Source organism: Mus caroli, chromosome 7 (genome assembly GCF_900094665.2).
Source record: "Mus caroli chromosome 7, CAROLI_EIJ_v1.1, whole genome shotgun sequence".
Lineage (NCBI taxonomy): Eukaryota > Metazoa > Chordata > Mammalia > Rodentia > Muridae > Mus > Mus caroli.
Window position 1 is genome coordinate 67,172,879 of NC_034576.1, and position 19,294 is coordinate 67,192,172.

Consider the following 19,294-nt stretch of genomic DNA (forward strand, 5'->3'; position numbering starts at 1 on the left):
CCAAAAAAAAAAAAAAAAACCCAACTCCTAACACACCCAACACCCCAACCCTACCCAAGCTGACCTTCCATACACTTACATTTTTTCCCTTTTTATTAAACATGAGAAAATAGACAGATCATGTTGGTAAATAGTAACCATTCATATTCACACAGAGACACAATGTAGTCTCTGAGCCCTATATACAGAAGGAGGAAAACCTAGGGGTGGTGCTACAAAGGGGTCAAGCACCTGCTAGCCTCTGGCAGGCAAGGCAAGGGAGCAGGGTTTTCCCCACAGGCACAGCAGTGCTGTGGGTTCCGCATGTAGGTTTGTGCTGAGGCAAGAAAGGCTCCAGATGAATTTAGACTAGGAAAGTGGAGATTCTGTTCCCACTGTATTTTGCTAAAGTTAGGTTTTCCTACCTAGGTTGAGAGCTATGGTATTAAGAGACCTCAAAGCAGAGCAATTGAGCAGAATAGGGAACAACTTTTACCCCTCCTGGCTGGAGAAAATGAAGAAGGAAAAACCTTAAGGGTTAGACCCCATCAGTGTTCAGCATTTTCTTGTTTCTCTTCCTCTCTCCTCCCCTTCACCATCATCTTTATCCCCTGCAGCACAATCGGTCAGGCCCTCCCCCAACTCCTACATCATCATCTTCTCCTCCATCAGCAAACCAGGAGGCGGTTGCACTGCAAGAGATTTGGCCGAGTATCACCTCTGACAACCTTCTCCTATCCAGAGAGAATGGGCAGTAAGCCAGGTGATGAAAACCCCTGGTTCTTCTGGCTGCCTCTCTCTGCAGGCTGGGACTGCATTTGACTTGGGTGTTTTGTGGGATCCTTTCTGAGTCTCCACCTGATGTGAATGATGTCTGAAGTCAGATGGTTACTCTCACTGAGATGAAATTCTCTGGAGAGAATTTTGTTTGCAGAGTTAAGGATTCTCATGCAGATAAAACCCTGCACTGTACCCTCAGCTTCTGTCTCTTCTCGCCTGCAGATCCTGCAACACCCCGCCATCCTCTTCTCCAGACCGTGCACATCCCTGCGGAGAGTTGACAGAAGATGTTCCGTAAAGGTCTGGGATTTGGACGATCAGCTCTGACCTCTTCTTTAAGAACAGTTGGCGAAGTTCGTTCTATTTCTGTTCTGCTCTCCACGTTCCCTCACTGCCTTGTTCATTAAGTCCATTTCATTTGGCTCAGTATGTTCAACTGTTTCTTGATGTCCCTTTTCTGAGGTCTCGATGGTCCCCTCCATGATTTTAAGTGAGCTCTTTGTGTTGACTGGTGCCATGACGGTGCTGCTGGATCATGGAATCGGGAGAACAGAGAGCTCTGAAGGGCATTCGCTGGATGGAGCTGGCTGCCTGGCCTTGGCTCTCTTCCCTGGAGGCAGGACTTACAGCCAGCTCCAGCCAGTGAGTGCCCTTCACAGCAGAGCCTTGGCTCTCTGCCCTCTGTTGACCCTGAAGAAGGATGTGGGTGGGGTGGGGTCATGGGACCTCTGCATTTGTTCCTTTCTCAATATGGCTATAGCAAGTACACAGCGTGGAAAACGCTCTTTACTGTTCCTCATCTCTACAGTCGGCCTACAAGGACAGAGTCTAGCTTGTCAGTGCTGTCGGTGCCCAGGTTCTGATCCTAACCACCCCCTCACTGAGACCATGACCCGAGAGACGGCCAAGCCACAGGCTAGAGAGGACTTCCTGGAAGCCTTGGCTCCAAAGTTCTCAGGACATCAGCTGGGAAGCTGGGAAAGCCACACACACCTGACCTCATTGACAGAGAGGCTGGGGGTCTTCAGAGCAAGTTACACGGTGATTCTAGATGCAGGCAGGAACAGAGCTCAGCAGGATTCTTTATGCACAGAGAGGAACCTAATGTCCTATTTTCTAAGGTTCTTCCATGTTCAGCAGAAATACAAAGGCTACAGCAGGACACCGTTCCTTATCTTTCTCTACTCAGATGAAGATGCTCAGAAAGTAAAAACTGTCTCGTGCTGGCCAGGATGTGGAAATCCAGCGCCCGCGTGGCCTACTGGCGGGAATATAAAAATGGAGGGAACACTGCAAACAACACTGGCAGCTTTCCTTTCTTTAAGATTTATTTATGCATATGAGTGCTCTGTCTGCGTGTATGTCTGTACACCAGAAGAGGGCATCAGATTCCGTTACAGATGGTTGTGAGCCACCATGTGGTTGCTGGGAATTGAACTCAGGACCTCAGAAAGAGCAAACGGCCAGTACTCTTAACTAATGAGACAGCTCTATAGCCCTCAGTCTGGCAGCTTTTAAAGAGCCAAACATAAAGTTGCCACAGGAGATACGACGTTCCTAGGTACATCCCTAAAGAATTGAAAATAGGCACTCAAGAATTACTCCATACCCATATCCACAGCAGCAATATTCCCAACAGCCAAAGGGTGGAGGGAACCTGAGAATCCATTTACAGGTGACTGGACAAATAAACTTTGGTCTGCACGTGCCACACCACATCTATCATTCATTCATCATTCATCGTTGACAACAAATGAAGTCACAACATGCTGGAGTAAGGATGGAACGCTGATGCAAACACCAAGGCAAATGAACCAGGAAACAGGGCCATGAGGGTGGCCAGCAGGATTGTTGGAAAAAGGTTAAAAAGAGCCAGACATTGTCAGCTTCCATTGGCAGGAGCCCGGGGAGACAGCTCTGTAGGTAAAGCACTTGGGGCCCAAGAGTGAGGAATCCTCGGAATGCATGAGAACCAGGGCACAGCAGCGACCATTCTTTTGTAATCCTAGTATTCCTGCAGCAAGAGGAGGGGAAACAGGAGAAGCTCCTGAAGGACCAGCTGGCCTGGGCCATGCTGCAGTAAATCAGACCTGCCTCCAACACGGTGAAAGCTGAGGCCCACCACCTGAGGTTGTCCTCCTGATCTCCACATGCACACTGTGGCACCTGCATCAGCATGGTCATGCGCAGGACACACACACACAGATACACACGCAGATATTCATGCACAGATACTCACAGATACACACACATAAATGCCCACATACAGATACACAGACAGATACACAGTTACACACAGATACTCACACAGATACACAAATACACAGAGAAATACACACAGATATTCATACACAGTTATGCACACACATATACACACAAACACACAGACACGTACACACAAAAAAGGCATACAGATACACCCATATACAGAAAAACACACAGATATACACACACACAGATATACACACACACACAAACACACACAAATGTCCACACACAGATACACAAATACACACAGATATTCACACAAATACACATACAGATACACACACAAATACAGAAACACACACAGAAATACACAAAGATACACACACAAATAAACACACAGATAACTACACACATAAAAACAGACATACAGATATGCCCATATACAGAAAAAACACACAGATACACACACACACACACACACACACACACACACAGAGTTAAAGAGGCAGAAAGGCTAAGTATAACTCTACTCCCAAAACAGCGAGGCAGGCAGGAAGCCTGTGGAACCCGAGGGGGAGGGTAGAAATGGGCAAAGACCTCAGTCTTTTCGTTTGCACTAATAACAAAACAGGTACAACAATGTAAGTATAACACACACCACAGAATCATATCTAAAGTGGCGTAAAGGGCAAACTTTGCACACATTTTATCCTAACAGAAAAATGAGAGACTGGCAGGATGGCGCAGTAGGTAAGCCCACTGCAGCCAAGCCTGAAAACTCAAATTTAGTCCTGGGACCCATATGGTGGGAGGAGAGAAATGACTCCCCACAAGTTCACCTCTGACCTGCACATGTGCACACGCACATGCATACACATACTAGATATACTTTAAAACTTTAAAGAAAAACTTAAAAACAAAACAAAACCAAAGCCCGAGGAACGAACGGAAGCTCAAGCCTGGGGAACTAATGATGGGTGTAAAGGAACCAAGATGGGCGAGCAGGACCCTGCCTCGAATGCTGGTCCTGGAGAGGGGACCTGGCGAGGGGAGGGGTGTGTGCCTGCACGTGTGCCCTGCAGACAGACAGAAAACACAGAAGACAGAGGTTGTGGGCACAGGGTAACAGGAGCTGTGTGGATGGCACTAATGTACTGGGAAAAGGTTAAAAGGAACTAGAACTTTCCTAGTATCCATGAACAATGAGCTCAGCGGCCTGTCTGGCCCTATGACTACGGCAAAGGTCTGCAGAACTGTGAACAAGGAGGGATGAGTAACATCCTCAGCCATGAATACAGTGAGAGCCGAGAGGTAGCACAGACACACTTGCTCGCCTTCCCAGGCTGGGTTCTGGGTCAGCAAGCTTACATAGCCCCGCCTTGCTATGCAAGCCTTAGCATGCAGCAGGAGGAAGAGGCACCATGCCCACCTCCAGGACAGAAATCAGTTTCCGTTGGCTTTTCATGGGCACCTGAGGCAACAAGGTGCTGGTTTAGTAGAAAGCTGTGAAAAAATCCTACAGCATACTTCCACATTCCACGGGCAATTTTTTCCAGCCCTCTTTCCCCCAGATTCACTAAATGTACCACTGGAAAAACAAATCCTCCCTGAGACACGGTCCCTTCCATTCAGTTCAAACACAGGGCTGGAATGGAGACAGTCGGGGAGGGAACCCACAGGCCGCCACACAAAGAGTCACTGTTACCAGCCTGGCTCAGAGGCAGTGGCCTTAAAGGCCCCACCCTGCCCAGCCACAGGAGTGACAGGATCTGTCTATTTCAAGTCCCCAAGTTCCCTGGGGCCTGCCAGAGAAGGTGGCCTGTTCAGAGATGGGGCAAAATGCCCTGCAGAAGCACAGAGGATACTCTCCAAGCACCTGCAGTGAGAAAAGGGAGAGACTGACTCCCATCAGCCTTTGTAACAAGAAGCACTGAGCAACAAGTCTATTAAGCCACCATCTCCAGCCCAGACCGTGGCTGAGACAGACAGAGACACAGAGAGAGAGAGAGAGACAGAGAGAGAGACAGAGACAGAAGAGTACCCCTATGAACCTGCAGACAGCTGAGACACACCGCTCCTCTCTCTCCTTGATTGCATTTCCTGGAGCTCACTATCAACCCCTTTCCTCTTCCACTCAGAGCAGACAGACATCTCCTGCCTTCATTTAATGCTGGTGTTAGAATCACCCCTGCTATCTTGGGGTAGGGGATGGGATTGGAAGAAATCAAAGAATGTTAGCCAAAGGAAAAATATCTTCTAATTATATTTAGAAATTTCATTTATTAAGTTTTGATTTGACTATCACATTTGTTATATTAGTGGCTTCTAAAGTTTTTATTAAAAACTAAATATTTAAAGGCTTTTGTTTTTATCTGGAGTAACTCTTCCATGTACTATAGAGAAATACATCACTATTAATAAAAAACCATACATTTTACTATTTTTTCTCAGGACCATAAATTACTTTTGTGGTGATAGCACTAACACAGAAATTAATGGGAAAGGAGAAGGAAAGGGGGAAGCGGTGCAATTACATTTTAATTAAAGTAAAATAAATGGCCGGTACGGTGCACGCCTTTTACATCAGCAACGGAGAAGCAGAAGCAGGTGGATCTCTGGGTGCTTGAAGCCAGCCTGCTATACATAGTGAGTTCTAGGACAGCCAGAGCTACACAGTGAAACTCTGTTCTGACAGACAGACAGACAGACAGAGTTACACAGTGAAACTGTACCCCACCAACAAACAAATAATAATTAAAGGAAGGTGCTTTCGTAGGCTATGGCAGCTCAGTGGCCAAGTGTTTGTTTAACTATGCTTTGAGTTCCATCCCCTGTGCTGAAGCACTTAGAGCTTGCCATTAAGAACCAAATAAAGCAGCAGGGTATGCTGCCAGTACCTCTTCCAGCCGCTTCAGGTGCTGGTGCAGGTTAAGAGCCAGGCGATCCCACCAGCGGCCTCTGCTGTCAGGACAATAGATTTTCTGAGACAAGAGGTTTTCAAGTTCCTTGACAGCTTCCTATGGCAACAATGAAAAGAAAGGTTGTTGGATGCTGGGAACATGGGTTCTAATCATTGTCAGACACCAACAGGGTTGCGAGGTCCATCTGCAGTGAAGGCCAAGGACCAGCCCTGACAGGCAGGAGTTTGAGATGTTCTCCTGTATGACCATAGCTGCCTGAGCACCTGTACTTGACCCCAGGTCTGTGCCTAGTGATGCTGAGCCCTCAGAGTCTGTGGGTAGGTGCTGGTCTTCTCCATGTTACCTCTGGCAGCCCAGCCACCCAGGGTCCTGGCTATGTACAGGGAGCTAAGCACTGGCTGGTGCTGGCATACCCTGACACTCTGGGAAGCCAGCAGGCTCTAGACCCTCTGAGATTTGAGGCATGCTGTCTGTCAGGAAGGACAGATGGAAAGGGACAGAGGAAGGGAGAGAAGTCCTTCAGTCTGGGATCTGGCTGTGAGTCAGAAACTTCAGCACAACTGATAAAGCAAAACTTGCCCAGAGACTGCTCCTGTCTTCCCAGAGTATGTAAAAACAGCAAACCAGGTTCCCCTGACCTCCTTCACCCTGCCCCAGCTGTGTACCCAACAAAGCCACCTAACAATGTCAAAGGGGATCTCTCTTAAGATCAGGGAAACACCTTGAATTAATTTAATTTCCAACTTTCCTTTACCTTTTAATCTTGTCAACTCTAATACATTCCTTGTGAAATGGGGGAGCTTTAAGAGCTTCAGAATGACAGATGTGGCATCTTGCCCATGGATCATCCTGGGATTCAGGGGAGCTAAGTCAAAGACCCAGCTTGCCATTTTTCCTTTGTAAAAAGCATATACTAATACAGAAATACCAGACACAGTAAAAGGGAACTCTGGAATGTCTTAATCGAAGGATGTTACCAAATTGTTATTTGCGGCTATATCTCTAGACAATACACTACAGATGACAAGGGGGTACGAGCTTTTTACCCACAAGATCTAGGGTAACTGAGTCTCCCACCAAGCTCCGAGAGACCCAAGCTGAATGGGCTCCTCCCAGGCTCTGTGCACGGCCAGCGAGCCTTCCCAGTATGCAGACTCCTCAAGCCTTGCATCAGACTATTTGTGCTGAGAGCCGAGTGGCTTTCGCTCCCGTGTGTCACAGTCCTCTCAGTGAAGGGTGGAGGAGGGTGCTCTAACCTCGTACATGTGAAGCCTCTCTAGGACTTCAACAGCCCGAGAGGAAATCCTTGTGTAGATCCACCCGACGGTAAAGCAGCGCAGGAAGGGCGGCAAGGCCTCGTGGTACCTGAAAGGACAACGCACGCCAGGGGTTAATAACTGGGCTCATATGAACTGTAAAAAGTGACAAAATGTGGGATTTCTATCTTTAAGATGATACATTTCAATACTTTGAGTTGTGTGTTCCATTTTCTGCACTATAAAATTAGACCATCACAGCCAAGCCCCTGTCTCAGGATGCTCGGAGAGGTGAGAAGAGAAGACATAACAAGATTTAAAATGGAGGCCAGCATTTAAACCTCACCCACAAACCTGGATAAGTTTTTACATTTCCTAAAGCCTGCAGCAAACGGTGAGTCTTACCTTCTTCAAACATTATTTAAAAATACACTCTGCTATTGACCCTTCTGTATATGTTGCCACGACTACTTGAAACTAAGTTCATTTTGTAACTGACATATAAACACACAGAAACTGCATGATGCTCTAATACATGCCAACTCTGTATCCAAGGTGAACGTTAGACAGTTTCCACTTCTGTTTTGGAGCAGTGTCTCAGTTGGGGTTATTATTGCTGTGATGAAACACCATGACCAAAGCAATTTAGGGAGGAAAGCTTTTGTTTGGTTTACACTTCCACATCATTGTTCATCACTGAAGGAAGTCAAGACAGGAACCCAAGCAGGGCAGGAACCTGGAGGCAGGAGCTGATGCAGGGACCAGGGAAGGGTGCTACTTACTGGCTTGCTCAGCCTGCTTTCTTAAAAGGTCCTAGAACTACCAGTCCAGGAATGGCCCCACCCACAATGGGCTGGGCCCTCCCCCATCATCACTAATTAAGAAAATGTCCTACAAGCTTGCCAAGAGCCTGATCTCATGGAGGCATTTTCTCAATTGAGATTCCCTCTTCTCAGATGACCACAGCTTGTGTCAAGCTGACATACAACTAGCCAGTGGAGGGAGGCTGTGTACGTTTGTGTTTAGGTGTGCGCAGACACACGTGTACAAGGATGGCCAGAAGCTGACACTGTGCCTTCCTCAACCCTTCGCCTTGGTTTCTGGGTTTGCCTTTAATGTTGTTGATTTATTGACTACTTCATATATGTTATACAATATATCTTCCTTTCTCATAGCCTCCCTCCACCCCCATTACCTTCTTCTACCCCTCCAACTTCCTCTGAGCTCTGAGCTCAAGCTATGGGTCCCACCATCATCACAGGAAAGCAAACAAACAACAAACAACAACAACAACAACCCACCCAAACACTCACCTCAGGGAAGGGTGGCTTTTCAGTTGGTCCCAGTCCCTTTTTGCACTCTGAGAAAGCTCCTTAGCATCCTCCCAGTTCCCACTGGCCATGGCAGCCGAGATGTCACTCAGCATGTGTGCGGCTGCTGCGTATCTAAAGAGAATGCCATGCAGGTCTTCAGTGGAGCAGCACATACAGGACAAGTGCAACCTCCTGGCCACCGGGCTTACCCAAGAGGAGAAAAGCATGTTTGTGAAAACTCGGGGGACGTGGGGGGCACAGCGGTGCTCGCCTCCAATCCCAGCACTGGGAAGCAGAAGCAGAAAGAAGCAGGTGGATCCCTGGGTTCTAGTTCTACAACGTGATTTCCAGGCCAGCTAAAGCTACCCAATAAGATCCTGCCTCAAAAATTAAAAAAAAACAAAATGCAATAAGTGAGTATATGTAAGCTGCATCCTAGCAATAACATGATATAGTTCTCCCCTCTGCTCAATGGTCGTGAACTGATTCAGTCTGCTCTACAAAAAAGACAGAAGCATCTACACTGTAAGCTTACAAAGTTTGCCCCATTACATAAATTCCATAGTGATTGAATCAGAGTTCCTGGGTCCTGGCATTCATCTATTCAACAAGCTGAGAGCCACCAAGCGAATGAGGAACTGAATTCAGCATTTTAGCGAGATGGCAGTTTGACACAGTCAGCAATGTAATTAGAGGTGCCATAGAGATACTGCCCAAGCCCACAGAACAGCAGGGTATTTCCAAATCGGGAACGCTTCGGGGAGAAAGCAATGATGAAATTTCATTAACTATTTAGTGGAGAAATATGATGTTTCATTACTTCGTTAGATATGAAAACCAAAGACACGTGACTAACAGGATCTGAAACACTGAGAGCATATTCATTGTATTTTGGAGAAGAACAGCATGCAATACCAGTCATACAAACACTAATATTAACAAGAAAGCACCTTGCATCCAGAAGTCACATTTGCTCGCAAACCCACAGACCCAATTATTTAGGATAGTCTACTAGACTCCAAGGTCAATAAGAAAACAGAAAAACATGGGTAGGGGCTGTAGTCCAGTGATAGACAGAGCATGTGCCTGCCACACACAAAACCCTGGGTCAATCCCAGCACTGCATGCAAAGGTCTGGATCAGTATTGATTAAATGAGTTACAAATCTTACATCAATAACCAAAGTGATGTCAGGAATTTCATTTTTCTTATAAAAAGTGCCTTTTCTTTTTTTTTTTTTTTTTTAAGAAAATACACCAACATAGTGGTGCACACCCACATACACAAAGGTCAGGAGTGTTAGGAGCAGAGGGCAAAAGGGTTGTGATTGCTGAGCCAGCCTAGAGTCCTAGACAAGAAAATTCCTATCTCAAAACAAACAAACAAACAAACAGATATTTCTCTCTTAGTTTATGACCTCCACCATTTTTTTCAATCAAAGCTCTTTTTGCTAATCAAGCCAACATTCATAAACCCCATGAAGTGCTGTGTAGACTCATATGTTCTAACTCACTGTGTACACACAAGCTCTCACCAGCCAGGGCTGAGTGCTGTGACTGGAAAAACTACACTCCTCTGCCTTATTTGTCCCAGCAACCAATGCACAAGGCAGGGCTGTCAAACATCTGTGTTACAGAAGTGTTTCCTGCCACAGCTACTCAGGAACATCACCTAATGAAAATCTTTTGTGGCTTTAACTCAGAACTCACTGACTGGCGGCCATCGGCTAAGTGCAGGTGAGCATTCTCCAGGTGGTGCAGACGTGCATGCGAGGAAGAAAAAGGATGATAAACCCACAGACGTAAAGATGACTGTGGCATGCACTCCACATTTCCACACTGGCAGGCAGGAGACAATAGTAAGGCCGCTTCTTAAATGTTAAAATGAGCACAGGTATTACAGAGACTTAGCATGGCCCCACCTGATGAGATCCTCTCTGTCCCTGAAGATCTGGGTCTTCCGGCAGATAGTGTACTGAGGAAACTCCATTCGGCCCAGATTGACCAACAGCACAGTAGACAGCTGACCTTGACCCCCACAAGCAGCTTCTTCGTCTTCCATGGAATCAGTCAATGAGAACAGAAGCAAGATTCGGGCAAACACAGCCCTAGGGCCTTTACAGACTCGAAGGGACCGGCCAGCCAAGTCTTTAGCTCTAAAATATGTACAACACAGTTACCTCTCTAGCTTTTAAGCATTTGGATATGAGATCTTACAAATTATCCTCAGTTAAAATGAAGAGAAATGTCAGTCATTGTTGGAAACATACAGCATTTAGCACCCCCTGCTTGTGACAATGGAATGTCACTTAGCCTTAGAGCTCAGAGACGTACTTAGGGACATGGAGAATAAAGAATTCTTTACCTCCAGTGGTTTCATGCGTAGTTTTACTCAGTAATGATGCTTTCTCCCCCCAGCCACATGTTATGTAGAGTTTACCATGGACATGAACACTCAAAACACCAGGGAAAACTCATAAGTGAACATATTGCCTCTGATATTAGCAATTCTCATTTATTGACTTGAATGGTCATCTAAAGACTAGGAACCCCTGGGACTGGCCCTCGGCACCACAAACAACACAGACCCCTTCCTTTGGGGCATTCACTTACCTTCTCATGGCGTCCATTACTGTAATACCAAACTCTACTCAGAGAATTCGAAGACCCCAAGCTCCCCAGCAACCTCTACAATAGGCCTTCTTTAAAAACAAAAGTACATGTATTTCTCTATTTGTGTGTATGTGCACATACTTGTGCGGACACACCCATGCCACATATGTGTAGAGGTCAGAGAACACCTGTCAAAGCTGGTTCTCTCCTTCGACCATGCGGGTACTAGGAATCAAGTCAGGTTCTTGGAGACAAGCTCTTTAACTGATAAGGATTTAATACTTCTCTAGGTCAATCCACGTTTTGTATCCTGGTACTAGGCATTGACCTGGCTGGGGTCTTGCACACACTAGGCAAGTGCTGACCACTGGGCTGTAACCCACCCTAAGACTTTATACATCCCACCCTAAGACTTTATACATCTGAAGTCAACTTCTTACATACATGATTTATTCAAAGGGAGTCATTTATAATATATGAAATATACAAGTATCTCATTTTATCCTCCACTGCTTTGGAATAATGGGCCCCATGTTAATGTAGATATACTTGGATTTTATAGATTTTATGGTAAAAGAACTCCTCAGGTTTTTATGGCCTATGTTCCTAAGTAACAGCTCAAGTGCTTTTTAAAGATTAAAGAAACCGCCAGAGTTCTAGGTAAAACTTTTTAAAAAATAATGCATATTAAGTCTGGCTCATAACATTCCAATAAAAAGTTTACTATATTAAAGGTATGGCTGACAGTTTGCCCTAAAGTCTGTAAGAACAGGCATTACAGCTATTGAGACATCCTCTTCTATGGCACATCTTAGATAATACATCATGATTATTTATACCGAAGGCTCTTTCTTTACTGCCCATATTGTAGCCTACCCGCCTCCTCCCCAGCCAGCATAGCTGTAGCCATTTTGTTCCATGTCTGCCAGCTATTTCACATTGTTGCTGTAACATGCTTGCCAGTCACTGATACAGAAAAAGAACTTAATTCAGAGCAAGGTCATGCTGATCACATATCCTGTTGTGTTTTGAGATTTGTTAATCTTCAAACAATTCTTTTTTTAAAATATTCATTTCATTTATATGAGTACACTGTCGCTGTCTTCAGACACACCAGAAGAGAGCATCAGATCCCATTACAGATGGTTGTGAGCCACCTTGGGGTTGCTGGGAATTGAACTAAGGACCTCAGGAAGAGCAAGCAGATAGTGCTCTTAACCGCTGAGCCATCGCTCCAGCCCTCCGAGATTTGTTAATCTTTAGAAATTCCACAAAGCTTTATGTAGGACCCATCAAATTAAAAGTCAATATGAACTGTTAGGTCTGAAATGGCTTGACTCAGAGCTGACCACTAGGCAGCACTTCCTGCATCTGCGTATGAGCTCACTGCGGGATTTGTGGGGTTTTTACATTTTTTTTCTTTTATAAGCTGACAGAGAAAAATGTTCGTCATCGTAGCTTCAGATAATTCTGAGCTATGTCCCTAATCTGATCAGTATTAGGGTGTCTGCTCAATAAATGATCCCTGCCTGGCTGAGGTCAGTGTTTGTGTGGTTTATGGGGCAACTCATGGACCCCAACAGCATACTGACTTTCTTACTTCTAGAAATTAGCATAGCCTTACACGAGAATTTGGAGAAAGCACCAATAAAGCACTGAGGACAGGGCAGTGAAGGCTTTCCACTGTCGATCCCAATCCAACTGCCACAATCAGGCACAGTCTGAAAAGTTACAGAGTCTAGACTATCCCGTTAGCGTGTTTACGGATACAGCGAATGTTTGCACTGATACGATGAACACAGACCTTTTTAAAATCACTGCTCTGATTCCAGGCTGAGTCTTGCCCCACGTGCAGACTGAGCGCTGTTTGGCCAGTTTGTGAAAGGCGTCTACCAGCTGCTGCTTCTGCCCACCGGGACTCACCAAGTGGAAGGTTTTGGCCAGGGCTTTCAGCTCAGGAGCAGAAAGGAGTTCAAGTACATCGGAGAGTTCTTGCAACTCAGATTCTGCAACAGTTAAGACAACCAAAAGAAAGTTCAAAGTAGTTTCCTAGAATTCCCTATCATCTAGCATTACTTACTTGGGGTAGAAAGAGAATTAGCTAGATGCAAATGAAACGAAATTTTCCTCTAGAAATTGTAATAAGTTTTCCAAAACAATCAAACTCCTTCCATTAAAGACTACAGTCAACAGCACAGTGGTGGTGGTACAAGGCCTTTAATCCCAGCACTCAGGAGGAAGAGGCAGGTGGATCTGGGCTGGAGACCAGTCTCATTTAGAGTCAGTTCGAGGACAGTGAGGGCTACACAAAGAAACCATGTCTCCATAAAAACCAACCAACCAACCCTACTACAGACAACAAACTATGAACAAAGTTTACTGGGCTACACCTTCCATCTTCCTCATCTGTAGCCATGTGAGGGGCCTCTCCGAACTAGTTCACAGAGTGAATTGGTCCTCAGTGGTCCTCTCCTCACTGCGCCCTCTGCCTACCATATGCTGCAGACTGGGAAGCCTGACAAGGCTCAGTCCTCCAGCATCCTGCTATGGTGCACACCCCAGATACCACACCAGGGGGGTGCACTGGGCTAAAGCAGACCCAGCCATGTGTCACCATGGTGAGCCAGGTCCTTGACCAAAGGGAGCTCATCTCCTACCACAATAATTACTCATGCCAGGCAGTAAAAGGTGGTAAAGAAAAGCAGAGCTAGGCACTGGGGAGACGGCTCGGCAGTTAAGAGCACTTGCTGTTCTCCCAGAGGACCCAGAATCGGTTCCCAGTACCACAGGAATCTAATGCCAGCTGCCAGTGACCCCACGCCTCTGGCCTGCTGTCAAGCACATAGTCACATGACAAACTCAGCGACACCAAAGTAAAAATAAACCTCTTTCTTTCTTTCTTTCTTTCTTTCTTTCTTTCTTTCTTTCTTTCTTTCTTTCTTTCTCTTTTCTTTTTTAAAGGAAAACCAAAATTGTTCGAGGCCAACAAAGCCTGACAGGGAGGGTGGTTGCTTTACATACGACAGTCATGTAGATGTCTTCTGAGGATAGAATCAAATGCAATGTGGTTAAACGGTGGGCGCTGTCCTATGCTGAAAAGAAATTAAGTCCAAGGTTCTGCAACAAGAACGCATCCATCATGAAGACCACAGAGGACTGAACTGTGGCTGCAAGAGGCAGAGGGACAGCCATGAAGGGTCCATAGTGAACCATCAGGGCTCTGGCTTTGTTCAGGCTTAGAGGTAAGTCCCCAGCAGCAGTCAAAGGGAGTGCCATCTGTCAACATGTTAATCTATATGCACTACATCTTCCAAGTCAGGAGCAAGCAAGATCAGCTTCCACCAGGGAATGAAAAGTACTGCGGGCCACTCAAGCTGAGCAGCTGCCACACCTCCACATGTTTACCCAGCATGCTCCACCTGTATCCCATCCAACCCCACCCTGGCAATCACCCCAACATCTTTACCTTCTGTCCCCACTATAAACTCTTCCCACTGAAGCCACCTGCTGTGATTTGTTTATTTTGTCAAAAGTATCTACCACTTGACCTTGGGTGCCCACCTCTCCTTCTCCCTACGCCCATTTGCATCCCATACAGTACAGGATAACCCAGGGTATCACAAGAGAAGGCGGATTCGCTAGGGTTCACACGGCTCTGACTAAACTCTAATTAAATGCTAAGGACAATCCGTATGCAGAGGTGGCATGTGTGCACAGGGTGGGGACCGATGTTTGCTAGAGGAACGCTAGTTTCATCCCAGCTGGCTTTATTTTGTCAGAGATGAGGAGTTTGAGTGAGATTCAATCAAGTGCTCACGGGAAGGTGGGGGCTCAAGAGGAATGGCCTCTTCTGAGGCACATCCCATCTCCAGGTGACTGAACTTACACCAGGAAAGCAATGGCAGTCCACCCTTCATGGCCCTTTCAGCGATCACCCAAGCACCCGAGAGCCTTAAATCACATGATAACCCACTGTCCTAAGTTAACAGCACTTAGATCTTTTTTTAAAAAGTAGTTGCTATTTAGCAGATACTAACCAGGGTACTAACCAGGATACTAACCAGGGTACTAACCAGGGTACTAACCAGGATACTAACCAGGGTACTAACCAGGATACTAACCAGGATACTAACCAGGGTACTAACCAGGATACTAACCAGGGTACTAACCAGGGTACTAACCAGGGTACCACACCAACATTCCCACAGTCCACTGAAAGCGAATCTCAGTGTTTTGGTTTGTTTGTTTTTGTTTTTTTGTTTTTGTTTGTTTGTTTGTTTTTTCAAGACAGGGTTTCTCTATGTAGCCCTGGCTGTCCTGAAACTTACTCTATAGACCAGGCTGGCCTTGAATTCAGAGATCCAGCAGCCTCTGCCTTTCAAGTGCTGGGATTAAAGGCATGTGCCATCATTTGGCATGAAAGCCATTCCTTAAATCCCATTTCCTTTCCAGGTCCTCCTTCTAACCATACCTGTCTGTAGAAAGCCTGAGTCCTTCAATTCTTCAACCACAGGGGTTAAGTCGGAGGCAATCTCTTCATACTCCAGTTTACTCATTTTAATCCAGGTTAATTTACGTTGAAAGAGCCTCACATACAACTTTTGACCACTAGCTGCAACAAAGGCAAGAAAAAAAAAAGCAAAAAAATTTATTAACTTTCTTCTAAAAACATACAGATTCCATTTACTTCTAGATATGAGGCGAATATATATTATTAGAAATATACACATATACACACTAGCCAGCCGGTGGCCCATGCCTTTAAACCCAGTACTTGGGAGGCAGAGGGATCTCTGAGTTTGAGGTCAGGAGGCCAGCCTAGTCTACAGAGTGAGTTCTAGGACAGCCAGGGCTACACAGAGAAACCCTGTCCCAACAAACAAACGAAAGAACGAAAGAAAGGTCAAGGAAAGCTACTGCCATAGTAACTGAAGTACTATTTGCACAGCAGATATCACCAGGCACAAGAACTGGTTTTTAATGGGCCTCTCCTTGACCCAGAGAGCCAGCCCACAGTGCTCCCACAGTGACTCCTCGTGGTGGTCATCAGACTACTGGCCCTTCCATTGCACACAAATCAGATAAGGAAACTCTGAAAGCCAACGGGCTGAAGGTACCTGACAACTGGTAAAACTTGGTGATAATCCCCTTCTCCTGCTCATCGAAGAGCTTCATGTCCTCTTCGTTCCCAAGGAGGGCCTGCAGCACCACCAGGAAGCTCCGCAGGTAGTACGGGTGACTCAGTGCCGGTCGAGCTGTCTCACTGGGACCACCACAGCTGGACCCCTGCTCCAGAGGGCAGTGTAAGACACTGCCAGCTTCCCTGACAAGCTCTCGGTTGTTACTCCACGTAGACATGTCAGACATGTCAACATCGGTAGGACCATTTGATTCTGCCTCCCCCGACACCAGCGTTTTGGCCGCAGCATCAAAAGCCATTTGTACTTCTTTGTGACTGCACACCTCAAGCGGCTCAGCAAGCGCTACATCTGCCCTTCTGGCACTTTCTTGCTTTACAAGAGTGTCTCCCGGAGAGGATTTCATGTTACTGACGAGAGTTGAATCTGAAGACAGTAATATGGAAGCATGCTCTGCAGATGCAGGGGTGAGGGCCAGCTCCCCGCAGGAAGCTTTCTGGCTTTCATCTCCCGTTATTTTATTGTTCTTTACCATCTGTTCTGAAGCATTCTCTTCTTTTAGAGGTGCACATGAATAAATGTTTTCCTTTTGGGAACTGTTCAAAACCTCATCTTTGTCTTCCATCTCTGGACCATTATCAGTCAGGCTGGTGCCAGGTGTGGACAGAGAAGTCTGTGGGCACTGACTGGCTAGTCCCTCATTCTTAGCGAGTGATTTTTTAGCTTTTAAGTATCGTCTGGACAATTTCGATGACAGACTTCCCAAAGGCATAATTTCTACAGTTTGATTTGGAAGCTCATTTTGATTTTTGGACACTAAGGCATCTTTAAAGTAGGGACTGGTCTGCTGTTGTATGCCCAGTTTTGAACCACATTGGACAGGGATTAAACTTCTCTTTGGTGGTGATAATTTCTGAGGTGTCACATTCTCTAAAGGAACACTGGGTAAATCTGATGTAGGCACAGTTGGACTCATTAATCCAGCCTGAGCAGGCTCTACTTGAACATCATCACCATCACCGTTGTTAGCACAAGACTCATCAAGGTGCCGAATGAGGTCATACCTGGGCACCATTTTATGACAAGTTGAACATGCAAGTTTAGCAGGTGGTGCACTGTTAAAATACGAAGTAATCGAATGACACTGGCTTTTTGAAGTTTTGCTGGTAGATAAGCTTCTACGGGGTCTTTTTTGATCAGGTGATTTCCTTTGTGATGGCATGACTATTAGAGAAAGTGGGTGACCCAAGAAGAAAATCAGGTAATCTCAGGTGAAGGACCGAAATGTTTTACTTTCATTCACTTGGCTTGAATTAATAAAAAAAAGGTCCCTGCTACCTCCTCATCAGTTAATACAGCGGCCATCCCAGGTGAAGGACCCTAAAGGGTTACTTTTACTCTCGCCGTGAACTAATACAAAGTGAAATAGCATTTGATGTCGTTATTCGTTCAACTTCTTCCTACAAAATAAAATACATGAGTTAAAAATATTTTTATGCATTTACGGGGTCGGCCGACAACTGAAACGTGGAATGGCAACTTCTGGAACGAGAACCCTGAACTGGATACAGATCGGAGCGGTCCTGCAGCTCCGCGCATGCTCTGTGTCCCTCGCTTCGGAAGGACCAAGCTGCACTTACTTTCAGGACCTTTCTAAGAACCGTTCGTCTTAAAAAGAGGACGCTGACTCGCTCAGACTCCCCTGAACTCACTGCAGCGGAACAGACTGAGTCGCTCTCAAAGGGCCACAAGGCGGGCAGTCGCTCTGCGCCGCCCGGACCAGCCAGAGGAAGGCGCTACAGGCATCCCCAGCCGATCCCCGCGTCTTCGCTCCAAGGCTCAGCTAGCGGAGGACAGAGTGATCGAGCAGAAGGCGGCCCAAAAGAGAAATGGAGTGTGTAGACTGTGCAAACTGTGACGTGATTGTACTCTACTACCTCAAGAGCTTTACACTAGGGTAGCAGAACATTAACCGTTGTGGTGGTAATCCCATTTTGTTTTGTTTTTGAGTCAAGGTTTCTCTGTAGACTTACAGACTCACTCTGTAGACCAGGATCACCTCTAACTCAGAGATCATCCTGCCTGTGCCTCCAGAGTCCTGGGATTAAAGTCATGGTCACCTCACCCAGCATTCCTAACACAACTAAAAATTAATGAAACGCTATGATACGCTAATCATGATAAATATTTTATGATTAATTTGATTTGACATGAAAGAAGGACCAGAGAAAGTTAGATGAACAGAGAGAAAATAAATAGAAAAACCAAATAAATCCGGTCAATAACGACAGTAAATGGTCACTGATTAATATACTCTAAAGGTAAAACTAGTCCGATTAGACTTAAAATGTAGTTCCTAGAGCCGGGCGTGGTGGCGCACGCCTTTAATCCCAGCACTTGGGAGGCAGAGGCAGGCGGATTTCTGAGTTCGAGGCCAGCCTGGTCTACAAAGTGAGNAAAAAAAAAAAAAAAAAAAAAAAATGTAGTTCCTAACTATGTGCACATACAAGAGTCTGGTATAGCAAATTGTTAAAATTTCCACAAAAATACAAACTATGTAATAGTCAAATCACTGCTAAAACTAACACCTCAAAGTGTGGGGAGATGAGAGAATTACTCAAAAGTATTTATTCAGAGGAAAAAGATAAATCCTATTTTGAATAAAATTTAGGATGTTTCTGGGCATGGTGATACACACCTTTAATGCCAGCACTTGGGAGGCAGGAGCAGGTGGATTTGAGTTGGAGGGCAGCCTGGTCTACAAGGCTTCCTGTAGCTGCATAGTATGACTCTGTCTCAGAAACAAACACCAACTTGGGGAAATTTTGAAATGTCCTATGAGTGGTGCCATAGTCAGAGAATGGCCCCCAAACTCATGTGTTAAAATGTAATGGCTGGGACTGAAGAGATGGCTCAGCGGTTAAGAGCACTGATTGCTCTTTGAAGGTCCTGAGTTCAAATCCCAGCAACCACATGGTGGCTTACAACCATCCGTAATGAGATCTGACGCCCTCTTCTGGGGTGTCTGAAGACAGCTACAGTGTACTTACATGTAACAATAAATATATCTTTGGGCCAGAGCGAATG

The 19,294-nt window shown here is 45.8% G+C and overlaps 1 protein-coding gene across 1 annotated transcript in view; it reads right to left on the reverse strand.

Moving 5' to 3' along the window:
* Positions 1-18,008, reverse strand: part of Fan1 (FANCD2 and FANCI associated nuclease 1) — a 29,306-nt gene extending 11,298 nt beyond the window's left edge. Inside the window, exons 1-8 of the mRNA XM_021168413.2 lie at positions 17,848-18,008; positions 16,187-17,667; positions 15,541-15,681; positions 12,874-13,075; positions 10,379-10,612; positions 8,458-8,589; positions 7,145-7,253; positions 5,865-5,984 (exon numbers count right to left, since the gene is read on the reverse strand). Coding sequence (XP_021024072.1) covers positions 5,865-5,984; positions 7,145-7,253; positions 8,458-8,589; positions 10,379-10,612; positions 12,874-13,075; positions 15,541-15,681; positions 16,187-17,429 — 2,181 coding nt within the window. The 5' untranslated portion in view covers positions 17,430-17,667; positions 17,848-18,008. The remainder of the gene's footprint in view (positions 1-5,864; positions 5,985-7,144; positions 7,254-8,457; positions 8,590-10,378; positions 10,613-12,873; positions 13,076-15,540; positions 15,682-16,186; positions 17,668-17,847) is intronic.
* Between the last annotated feature and the right edge of the window lie 1,286 nt (positions 18,009-19,294).